The 12,726-nt window shown below is 33.3% G+C and overlaps 1 protein-coding gene, 2 non-coding genes and 1 pseudogene across 3 annotated transcripts; all 4 read left to right on the top strand.

Moving 5' to 3' along the window:
* The first annotated feature begins 1,537 nt into the window (after window positions 1–1,537).
* On the top strand, window positions 1,538–2,647 carry LOC110669972 (ethylene-responsive transcription factor 3). Its single transcript, XM_021831870.2, has one exon. It carries the CDS (start codon window positions 1,880–1,882, stop codon window positions 2,600–2,602), a length of 723 nt encoding a protein of 240 aa, XP_021687562.2. The 5' UTR covers window positions 1,538–1,879; the 3' UTR covers window positions 2,603–2,647.
* Window positions 2,648–4,557: 1,910 nt separating this feature from the next.
* On the top strand, window positions 4,558–4,630 carry TRNAF-GAA (transfer RNA phenylalanine (anticodon GAA)). Its single transcript has one exon. It is a non-coding gene; the product is annotated as a tRNA-Phe (tRNA).
* Window positions 4,631–5,226: 596 nt separating this feature from the next.
* Window positions 5,227–10,604, top strand: LOC110669973 (EH domain-containing protein 1-like; annotated as a pseudogene).
* Window positions 10,605–11,908: 1,304 nt separating this feature from the next.
* Window positions 11,909–11,990, top strand: TRNAS-GCU (transfer RNA serine (anticodon GCU)). The gene has a single exon. It is a non-coding gene; the product is annotated as a tRNA-Ser (tRNA).
* Window positions 11,991–12,726: the final 736 nt, after the last annotated feature.

Genomic DNA, 12,726 nt, shown 5'->3' with positions numbered 1-12,726 from the left:
TAATTTTATGAAAAATTAACATAAATAAAATGAATATTTATTTATTTATTTATTTTCTTTTTTAAAATTTCTTTGTAGTGTGAAGTGAGGGAGAGGGCCAAAGCCGCAACTAATGCGTTCATGGAATTCAGGAGTGATCTTTGCTTTAATTGGATTCACTCATAACATGAGAAAGGGATAAATGTATGTGTATATACAAATTCAGTGAATCTGACATAAATTATATTGAAAATAATTAATAAATAATATATATATTTTATATATATATGTCCACTTCATATAGAAAAAATTCTACATGGACTCACTACTTTATTATAAGAAAATATCTGATGTTTACTGATTTTTTTTTCTCATTTTAAGTGATGTTTAAAAAATATATATATATATATATATTGTCTTGTTTTATTTATTATTTTAAAAAATTAAGAAACTATTAATTATTTTTTTAATTTTATTATTATTTATTTTTACCTTCAATTAATTTATAATTTTCTTATTATTTATCTTAATTTAAATATAATTATTAGAATTTTTCTTTAATTATTGTATTAAATTAAAAAAAAAACTTAAAAAAATGGAATTGAGAGAATATAAAACAACAATCATACATCTATGCTAAAATTTGAAAGTAATAATAATATATAAATATTCAAACCTTCTCTATTTTTCTACCAAAGAAAATTATAAATAAAATTTCTTACAAATTAAATAACGTTTATTTCCCAATAAAAAAAAAACAAATCAATGAGAAATTTGACTAAAAAACCTTTATTTCCCAATAACGTTTACAAATTAAATAACGTTTATTTCCCAATAAACCTTTAATTTCCTGATTTTGTTAATCATAATAAATGATTGATTAAATAGAATTCCCAAGCTCAACTTGTTAATGAATGATTATAAACTAACTAAATCATTTGATTTAATGGTTATTTAATTTTTTTTTATTAATAAAATTGGTTTAATTTATATTAATTAATTTAAATGTATATTTTATTATAAATCTTAAATATTATTTATTTAATAGGAAAACATTAATTTTTTACACTCATTATTATTATTATTATTAAAAAATAGCATATTAAAAATTTAAATATACATTTATAGAATTATAATAACGATCGATAAATATAGTAAAATATATATATACTCTTTCTAAAAAATATAAATATCATCTTTTTAAAATTACAAAAATCTGATTTTTAATTATTTTTTTAATATTTTAGACATATACAGTAATTAATTCCTTTTTAATAATTAAAAAATAAATGAAAAAGCAAAACGCAATGGACAAATGGGAAATATTAATAAATATAAAAGAAATTGAATAGAGAAAAACATAAATATGAAAGATAACGAAGGAGTTGCGCAGCACATGCTACACAATCTAAACCGAATCCAGCATGACCCACAAGAAATGAACACGGCAGCCAACCCTTCATTGCTGGCTATTAAGATAAACAAAAGGATATTTCTGTAATTTCAGCCATTATATTATTTTCAATCAAAATAATCACCAAATATATATAAAATAATAAGAAGATGCAGCAGCAATGCTCCGAGTTGGTTTGTGAGGGCGAGAGAGAGGAGAGAAGGAGGTAGAGAAATCGAGAAAGAAAAGATGCAAAACCCATTTTAGCCCCAGTTGGTTCTTCTAATTCCTCAACCTCATCTCTCTCTCTCTCTCTCTCTCGCTTACGCACAAATTTTCTTATCCCTCTTAAATCCATTTTTACCACCTTTGGTTGCATACTTCAATTTCATACATGAAGATTTTGTTTTGATCAGCCGATTTGGTGGTGCTGATTGTGGGTTTTCTTTTTCATCTTCCTCACAATACACCCCTCCTTTTGTTTTATTTGCCTCTTCAAGAACCCATATGAGGAGAGGAAGAGGAGCCGCAGTCGCCGCCGCCGCAGCTAAACAAGTTGTGGAACCAAATGGATCTGCTCCTCAAAGTATCATAAATGGAAAAGAGGCCAGATACAGAGGAGTCCGGAAAAGACCATGGGGCAGATTCGCTGCCGAGATCAGAGATCCCTGGAAAAAAACGAGGGTCTGGCTTGGCACCTTCGACTCCGCGGAGGAAGCCGCCCGTGCCTACGACGCTGCTGCCCGATCCCTTCGTGGACCCAAGGCCAAAACTAATTTTCTCATTTCCGACTCTCATTTATCTCCTTTCATTTATGAAAATCCCCCTGACCATTTCATGGATCACAGATTATACACAGCAAATGGGTTTCACGAAAATCACGTAAATCCCCAGAGACCTACATCCAGCAGTCAGAGCAGTACGGTGGAGTCTTTCAGCGGTCCCAGGCCGCCGCCCCAGCTGACAACAGCAACGGCAACAAAAAAATCTGGGGTTTTGTTGGCAGCGACAGCACCGAGGAAAAACCATCGCCGCTGTACCCCACCGATGGTGCCGGAAGATTGTCACAGCGATTGTGATTCTTCGTCTTCAGTGGTTGACGATAGAGAAATTGCTTCATCACCGTCCTTGAGCTGCAGAAAGCCCTTACCTTTCGATCTGAATTTTCCACCGTTGGATCAGGTTGACTTTTTTATTGATGATCTCAAGTGTACTGATCTATGCCTTTGATGATGATGATGATGATGACAAAAGAAAAAAAAATATATTTTGAAAGATTATTGTCCTGATTGAAAAAAAAAAAAAAAGAAAGAAAGAAAGAACGCAATTAGTTTAAGATAAACTCGTCTTTATCTTTATGATTATGCACAGATGAGTGTTCTATATATTTTTTTTAACTGCATCCATAGCATTAAAAAGCTGAGGTGGGTTTGCTACAATCCAATTACAAGGAACTTGAATATACAACATTCCAAGCAACTTTCAGAATTTGCAAAAAATGGTACCTTAGATAGACAAGGGATAAGGGCCCTGATGGACCAAATGATATCCCATGAATGTCCTCAGCTGGAGCAGAGTTTGGAGAGAATCTAACTCAAAAACACGATAAGCTCCCTCGCTGACGGCTAGCTGGACTGCTTCAGGACTTCACCAACCGGAGGCCAGAGGGGTGGCTCAGCTTAAACTTTTTGCCGCTCTATCAACCATCTGGCTGGGCATGAGAGTTTTATAACTATTGCTGCAACTCCTGCCTTCGACAAACAATGCTTCCGATAAACGTCTGAATTAAGCATCATAACTCCTTGGCTAATTTTGTGCAAGAGACGAGTTCAATGGAAGTTTTAATATTAATGTTTGAATTCAGCATGTTTAAACATGAGCTAATAAACATGGTATCGTCTCACTGGAGTTCGTTTATACTTGCCTCGTACTCGCCTCATTCAGCTTAGGCATGAGAAGCTGTATGTCAAGTGGGAGAGGGAGAGATAAGAGAGAATGATAATAATGATGGTTGGTTAGGTTAATGGTAAGTTTGAATCTTAGGCCTGTTCTGGTAGACCATTAGTCTTAAAGTTCAAGGTTGAAAGACTTTGAGTAGCTTAGCGGTAAAATTAAATCTTAATCTTTTAAAATTTGAAGGTCCATAGAGAAAGGCAATGAGAGTTAATCGTAAAGGTTTAGTGCTTGAATCCATCAAAAGCAAACTTACCTAGTTTTGATTTATTTAATCCATCTTTGCGTCGAAAGCCCTTGACATTTGATATAAATTATCCACAGTTGAATGAAGTTGACTTTGGCAGTACTGCTCTATGCTGTTGATGATTACAATTAAGACCATGCAATAGATAAGAATATTAATTATATTTTTGCAGTTGTTTCTTGTTATCATGCTGATTAGAAGGAAAAGTGAAAAAGGAGAGAATTTGAGATTAGTTCAAGATAAAATGATCACAATCCAATGCATGTAATTGCAGGTAAGGTGTTCGATGAAAAATCAATTTGTGCTAAGTGTTTGTTAGATGGGTATATGGTTGGTTACTTACTGTTAATTGGATTCTCTTTATCTGGTTAATATTTTATCAGATGAGATGAGATATGGGTAGGCAAAGAAGAGGAAATAAATATGTCGGTTGTTTTAATGTCAGAAAGCAATGAGTTGTGATAATAATAATGCCTTGTTGGTTCTCTCCGATCAATCATTTTCAGCTATGTTGGCCATATGCTGCAGAGGAAGCAACCAGTGGAAGAGCATATTTAGGCTGAAATGATAAAAGATTTCCCTTAGGCCCGTGAAGGAATTTTGGCATGGCGATTGCTGGACAAAGGCTCTTTAATAATTCCCATATACAGTGCCTCAAGCTCAAATCTCCTAAGTCTTAAACTGGGACTGGATCTTATCCTCTGCCAAGTAGATGTGATAATCTCTCGTCACCCCGCTCCGCTGTAATGTCATGTCAGAACCTAGAACAAGCAATTTTGCTGTATATTAACATACCCAAAATGGCTGTTAGTGTTACATTTCAAATTGATAACCTTATTTTCCTTCCTCAAATATAGATAAAAGAGACGCATCTCCTATCTCACCCAGTATTTATCTACTCTTAAGAAATAAAATTCCTTGGTTTAAAAAAAAAAAAATCACTGTTGCTATTAAGAAAAAACGATAGAATAAAAGTTACAAGCATGCGGGGATAGCTCAGTTGGGAGAGCGTCAGACTGAAGATCTGAAGGTCGCGTGTTCGATCCACGCTCATCGCATTTTAGCAAGCCTTAGAGCTTGAATTACAAAAATTCGACTATCATCTCATAAGAAATGAATTTTAAATAAATGGACTATCATCTCACCGCATTTATTTATGTCATTATAACCATTTTGGACTGGATTTTAAATAAAGTGTAAAAGGAATATCATAAATAATTATGCTAATATTAATTAATAAATTCATAATTAAATACAAAACATTTAATTGAAAGAGCTATCAAAATTAGGATTTTTTTTTCTATAAATCTGATTCATAATTAAAAAAATATTTTATATCTATAAGTACTTAAAATATATTTTATAAAATTATTTTCATTCTAAACCATTACACTTGAAAAATAATAATAAAGTTATCTAATTTCAAGCCAATAGTTTATAAAAATATATTTAAAATTTAAACTATATAAAAATAACATAAATAAATCTAATTTCACCAGCGAATGGCCGGCTACTCTACACGAAGGGAAGAGTGATGAACTTTTGATGATTTCCTGACAAAAAGAAAAAAAAAAAAAAGAACATCGCACGAAGAGCAAGAAGGAAATTGTTAACTGCCGCAGAGCATATGAACTAATCCGAATAATCACTTAGTTTGCATAAAAAGCATATATTATTTTATTCTAGCACAATAAAAATTAATTGAAGATAGATGCTGCCGAGCGCTGGTAGATGAATTTCCATTTTCCGCTTCAGTCATTCAATTTTTAAGATACCGTTAACGGTTAGGTCACGCACGCGCCTTGTCCCCAACCAGTGTAAACGACAGTGTTTTCCTCCAAACCCAGAACCTTTGCGAGTATTTCGTCGGCCGAAAGGACTCTATCTCTCTTTTCCCCCCAAAACGCGAGAAACGGAAGAAAGAGTTCCCTGGTTTTTCATGTTCATAATTAAAAAAATTCGATTCAGGAAAAAGGAACTTCAGAATCGTGAGCAAAAAGGTTTGCTTTAACTGATCCTTTGCGATCATGGAAATATCTTCGGGACCAATCGGTTCTTGCTCCAAAGAGAACCAGAAGATTTACCTTGAGTGGTTTAACTTCGCTGATTCAGGTACATTCTACTCCTTCCACATCTCTATGCATGATTTTTTTTTTTTAAATTGCTGATCAATACTGTATTTATGAGTTGTGATTGGTTCAGATGGTGATGGTCGAATCAACGGTAGTGATGCTATAAAATTCTTTGGAATGTCTAATTTATCTCGACAGAATCTCAAGCAGGTTTATTTTTCTGCCTCATTTTGAATTCTGTATTGAGTTCTTGTTTCATATTATTAGGTTTGATTAAAGATTTACTCTTCTCTTTTCCTCATTTCCTGATAGGTGTGGGCGATTGCAGATTCTAAACGACTGGGATATCTTGGCTTCAATGAGTTTATCAGTGCTATGCAGGTTTCAATTAGTACCTTTTCTGGTTATTGCATTAAATTAATTGTTTTTTTGCTGATCCATTGTTTCCTTTGAAGTGTAGTTAGTTTCCCTGGCACAAGCTGGACATGAAATCACAGATGATCTCTTAAATAGCAATGGTAGGCTTTATCATGCTTACTGATTTCATGCTTGGTGTTGTTTTATTTATTTTGTAGTTCTGGCGCTTTGAAGAATATATTTTGTGTGATGCTAAGTTGATATGTTACTATATTGCAGTTAACTACGAAAATTTGAAGCCTCCATCCATGGAAGGTCTGGATGTCCTGATAGCAGTAACAGTAAGTGTTTGCAACTATTTTTGTTTTACTAAGATTTACTTGTGGTCTAGTTTTTAATTATTTAATCTAACTCATAGCAGAATAAAAGGCGCACTTCAAAATTGAGTGACCCTGATATAAATGGTAAGAACTAACTCCTCTTGTCATTGATTTTATTGGTATTTTTTTTTTGTAATCGTTTAAATAATGCTTGTCAATAATGCAGGTACTCCTCCAATGCAAACATCACCTTCAGTGAATTGGTTTTCTTCAAAACCATCAAAAAAGGTTTGTGTTGTAAACTGAAATTGGTACTTAGGTTCTAAACAATTAGTTTTTTTTCTTTTCCTCCTTTGTAGTTTATAATGCAAGCAATCTCTTTTTTCCCCTCATATGCATTCTAACTATGAATTGTCTAAATATGACCTGTAACAATGGTAATTTCTAGAGCTATTTTTGTATATTTGCTACCAAGGCAGTCTTGTCCAGTTAGTTATTTTAAGTTTTTTTTTTTTTTTTTTTTTTTTTTCTGGTGGAAGTTTTTGAAGTTTTTTATGTTTCATTACATGGATTATCATTGCACTGCTGGTGATAATTATAATGGTACTGCCAAATAATACTTGGAGTTTATCTTTTCTTAAAGGCTTCAGATTGCGTAAGAAGTGCTTAATTGGAGATCATCAAGTGTCATACTTGTTGTTATGACTTTTTTAGTGTTTCTTGAACTTGTGTAAAAATTTTACATGGTTCACTTCTGGTGGTACTGTTCATAAATTAGATTGGGGAGCTAAAACTACACAATTTGTGTAGAAGATTTGAATCATCATCCTTAAGAGTTAGTTGATGGTCTGGAGTGGCTAGCTTCACTTTGGAGTAGTCAGATAAGGAATGTGTAGGGCCAAGATGAAATACTTGGTTTTACAACCCAGCATTTTCAAAGTCACTTTCAATTTTATTCAACAATTTCTTTTCTTTTTATTGTGTGTTTTATGCACCTTGGAGTTCTTATTCTATAGAACTGCAAGTGATTTCATTCAGGACTAGCTGAAAATTTTGCAAGTTCGCTTCTTTAGTGTTTTGCTTGCAGATATTCTTGGCCAATCCATTACCATATTACTGGTTGGTTGTAGTTGTCATGCATTTAAAGCTTTTACACTCTAAAACCAGTGATTTATTATAAGATGATATATGTTTACTCCCTCTGTTATGTAACATTAGGTGGCAATACGCTGTAGATATGTTTGCATACCTGGTCTCAGAACATTCCATTACCATACTCAAATGAATTTCTTTCATTATCATAATAAATAAATTTTCTGAACCTGCAAATTTGATTTAATTTCCTTTTAATTTCAGAGGACAAGTTTGCACACTTAATCATTACTCCTTGGCCTGATGATGCTAAGTTCCTTATACATGCACAAGTCTGGTGTTGCATTGTTTTCTTTTATTTGCCTTTTAAGTTATAAGTGCCTTTGTTATTGGTTTCTACTTGAAACCTTTTTACCTTTTTCTGTGCTCAAAATTTATGGTATCTTCTTAGGTACCTCTATCCTCTGTTACATCCATCATTGATGGCTTAAAGAGATTGTACATTCAGAAGCTGAAGCCATTAGAAGTTACTTATCGTTTTAATGATTTTGTATCTCCACTGTTGGTAAGTGAGCAATAGTTTCAGTTTGTGATTCTTTTTACCAGATAATTTATCCAACTATTTGATTTAGTTTCGTATTTCAGGATGTGTGAAAGTTTATTCAATAGTGTTATGCATGCTTTAGTGTAGATTCCATACCATGGTAAAATATGGGCTTATAGGTCTCTGCCTCTCTGGGCACTTGTCCACTGCAGACAAACAGTGATTTTGATGCCAAACCAATGGTCATGCTATTGGGTCAATATTCCACTGGAAAAACAACATTCATCAAACATTTACTTAAAAGTGGCTATCCTGGTGAACTCTCTCTCTCTCCACCCCCACCACACACACCACCTCAATCCTAATCCTATCCTGCCCCCAAAATATAAGTGTGAGTTAAATTCTATTTCCTTCTTCTAATTTCTTTATTTTCTTTTTGGTTTTGCTACAGGAGCTCATATTGGACCTGAGCCAACAACTGACAGATTTGTTGTTGTTATGGTATTTAGAAAATCCACTTACACTTAAAATCTACTGACATATCAGACTCAAGTCAACTAGTTGCACTAGGACAATTAATACATATCGCAGTTGCTATCTCTTCTTTTTTTTTTTTCTTAAACAATCCACTTAGTATCTCATAATCATTCTTGTTATTTTTTAGCAATGGTGTTTACATGCTAGTTGCGCTTTGTACAGACTGGTACTGATGAAAGGAGTATACCAGGCCATACAGTGGCAGTCCAAGCAGATACGCCCTTTAATGGACTCACAACTTTTGGAACTGCATTTTTATCAAAATTTGAATGTTCTCAAATGCCTCATCCTGTGAGTCTTGAAATCTAAATTCAGTAAAGATGTTCATGATATTTAATCTGAAGCATTTGCACATATATATATATATATCCATGTGTATTTTTTGCGCCTGAAGTTGCTAGAGCATATTACATTTGTGGACACTCCTGGAGTTTTATCAGGGGAAAAACAACGAACACAACGAGCTTATGATTTTACTGGAGTAACTTCATGGTTTGCTGCAAAGTGTGATCTCATTCTGCTTCTATTTGATCCTCACAAACTTGATATCAGTGATGAGTTCAAGCGTGTAATTTCATCTTTACGTGGTCATGATGATAAGATTCGGGTGGTTCTCAACAAAGCAGACCAAATTGATACTCAACAAGTAAGAACTCATTCAACATTTTGTTTTTGACACTGATTCACAACAAGCACTCGTATTAGCATTTATGTCTATTTGTGTATGGATTTCTCTCTATTATATTGTTTGTGCAGCATTCTAATACATTTTTATTTTTGGCCCTTTCTCTGCAGCTAATGAGAGTTTATGGTGCACTAATGTGGTCACTTGGGAAAGTTCTAAATACTCCTGAAGTCATGCGTGTTTATATTGGGTAAGTTTTCTATTGATAAATTTGTTCAATAGAATCTGATCTCATTAGGTTTTCAAGGTTTCTTGGATAGGTAAAAAAAAAAAAAGAAAAAAAAAAGAAAAGGTAGTTTGTGATTCTGAGCTTTTTGCTTTAATTTATGTTCCACATTAACAAGAAGCGGAGATCACATGTTGTTGGTGTCTTGTTGTATGTTGATTACGTCATGGAAAATTAATTTCTCATTATTTGGCAGCTCATTCAATGATAAACCAGTAAATGAAGCTGCTGTTGGTCCAATTGGGAAAGAACTTTTTGAGAAAGAACAGGAAGACCTTCTGTCAAATCTAAAAGATATACCAAAGAAGGCTTGTTATCGTCGAGTGAGTTTTTCTTTTTTCTTTCTTTCTGCTAGAAGTTAATATTTTTCATCGATGTTTATAAGTTTGAGAAGCATGAGGATACATGGTATATTGGCATAAATCCATATATCGAGTGTGCACCATGTGCTAGGACAAAACATTGGTTGTGGAATGAAGCTTGAGTTGCATGATGTCCTCCAAATCATTTAACTTGGTCCAACCATCTTCTCCTGAATTGTTTTTCTAGGAAATAAAACTTTCTTGTAAGAGATGGCTGTTGGACGAGACTCTGATTACTTTAGTTTCTTACAGATCAATGAATTTGTGAAACGAGCTAGGGCTGCCAAGATACATGCTTACATTATTAGTCATCTTAAAAAAGGAGATGCCGGCAATGATGGGTAAAGCAAAGGCTCAACAGAGACTTATTGATAATTTGGCAGATGAGTTTGGAAAGGTTTTGCCTCTCTCTCTCTCTCTCTCTCTGATGTATCTGGAAATGCTTGACATTATCTTGCTATAAATATATTTGCGGTATTTTCCTTATTCTTGTTTCTGTAGGTTCAAAGGGAGTTCCACTTGCCTCCAGGCGATTTCCCAAATGTTGAGTACTTCAGAGAGGTTTTGAGAGGTTACAATATTGACAAGTTTGAAAAGTTAAAGCCTAAAATGGTACAAGCCGTTGATGACATGCTTGGTTATGACATTTCAGAGCTCTTGAAGAACTTCAGAAATCCCTACGACTAAGAAATTATAAATTAGCAATTTATAGGGTATGTAATTTAGATCAAAAGTAGATAGAATTTGAATCTGTTACATATTGTAGGAGCATTGCACAGGTTAAAAACAAATTTATGTTCACCATTACATCTAAGTGTATATCGATTTTTTTTTTAATCTGAGGGCTTGAATGCATTGATTTAACTAGAATATATATAATCAATTCAGGTGTTTGATTTATTCATGCTTTAATAATATACTATCTAGTTTTTATTTCATTAACCTTTTCTGTTAGAGGAGCGAAGGGTGCGATGGCTCACTTCTTCTATTGTTTTTTAAAAAGAACAAGAGAATGATGACTGATGAAGATGGGATGGGGTTCCTTATTTGATTTCTTTTGGCTTGGTCACCTAAAATTTCTCCCAATATCTGCAGTGCGAAAAATCAATTAATTAGCTTACGATAAAAATTTACCCGCTGCAGCCACAACCGCTGCCGACACCACCGTCACCACCAAACGCAACAACCTCTAGGGAGTGCTTCACCTGCAGGTGACAATACTAATTTGGAGGACATTGAGGATAAGGCTGGCAATTTTTGATAAGGACTCCTTGGTGATTTCATCAATATCCCTGTTGTCACGCCCTTTTTTTTCCTTTGTTTACCCTGTCCAAGAAACCAAAAAAATGAATTTCACTCCCATTAATAAGACACGAAATTAATTTCAGGAGAACACAAACCCCAATATTTTGTACTTAGAAGTGCCCAAACCCAATGTTGGCAACACCTTAGCTTTGCCAATTTTCTAATGCACGCCATCTTTTAAGCAAATTTCTGAGTTTGGTTTCAAGTGAAAACTCAATTCCTTGAAATGCTGTAATTGCTTTTATCCTCCCTTTCTCCTGCTTGATTATTCCAGCGTAAGTCACATTCTCAAGATTCATTTGCAGCAGCTTTCATTTCCCTCGCTTTGTCTCTTCTACCTCCATAAAGCTGCAGTCGGGCCGATTCTTTTGCTGTACCTCCATCTTTCTTACTGTATGTTCACGCTGCGCCCATATATCACAGAAAATAAATGCTTTGAATTACAAGAAGCAAACGAGAGGAGTCTCTTTTTCTGTCTCTCCTTGCTTGATCTTAATACACAAAACAAAAACCATATTCATTCAATACTCTGGTTTTATGTGCACAGACGTAGTCTAATCACTGGATTGAACCTGTCAAAAACTTCATTATATATATATATTAAGTTCAAAAGTGCGGTGATCCCAGCAACCTTTGATTTGACTTAGTCTATAAACATCACAAGTTTTCTTTACTAAAGGATATCAACATCAGGAGGATCAACTAGCTCCTACACCTTGCACGGCGGTAGTAGCAAGAAGATCAGCCACTTCACCCACACGCTATAAGCGCACCTGCCATGGCTGATTTACTCATTGACTATTAAACAATAAATTATTTCTTGCTGGTCAAATCTCGACGCTTTGGCCGAGTGGTTAAGGCGTGTGCCTGCTAAGTACATGGGGTTTCCCCGCGAGAGTTCGAATCTCTCAGGCGTCGAGCACAAGACGATTTTTTTTTAACTGAATAGGGACGGATTTGATCGGTTATTATTATTATTATTATTATTATTTTTTTTTTTACCATACAGGGGAAGATTCCAACTTAAATTTGTTAGATGGTTTTATACTTTTAATTATTGAATTAAATTAAATTTGACACATTTAATACAAAGTAAAATAGTCTATAAGAGCTAAATAGTTAAAAAGGATTTATATGAGTTTTAATCTTTAAAGAAGTTGAATAACGAAAAAAAATTTATAACCGGTAAATTTTTAATAAATTTTAGAAATTTTTTTAATATATATTTAATTTATTATAAATTAAAATATAAAATATATAATGAGATTTACTGATTCAATATATGAATTTCATATATTTATATTTTAATTTTATAATAAATTAAATTTAAATAAAAATTTCTCTAAATTTTAATTTAATAATTTTAAAATCATCTCTTTTTTTATGAAATCTCAAATTTGAATTTAAAAACAAATAAAAAAAATCTGTTAAATAGTAAATTAACAATTTAATGATTTGCAAAAAAAATATGGAGGTGATGTTTTAGGAACTTCAAAGGTTAAAAAAATACAGAGGACTCAGTTGTACAACTTTTTAGTTAAGAGACCATATTAAGAAAACACTAAAATAATAAGGCCAAATTTCAATAATGAATAAATAAAGAGGATTTTTGTATTATTTATTAACTGTTAAGAGAGAGAGAGAGAGAGAGAGA

Source organism: Hevea brasiliensis, chromosome 4 (assembly GCF_030052815.1).
Source record: "Hevea brasiliensis isolate MT/VB/25A 57/8 chromosome 4, ASM3005281v1, whole genome shotgun sequence".
Taxonomy (NCBI): Eukaryota; Viridiplantae; Streptophyta; class Magnoliopsida; order Malpighiales; family Euphorbiaceae; genus Hevea; species Hevea brasiliensis.
This window is presented reverse-complemented; position numbering and strand designations above follow the sequence as displayed.

What these genes read in the sequence shown, in the direction of transcription:
- LOC110669972 (XM_021831870.2), top strand. Translation starts at nt 1,880, where the DNA reads ATGAGGAGAGGAAGAGGAGCCGCAGTCGCCGCCGCCGCAGCTAAACAA.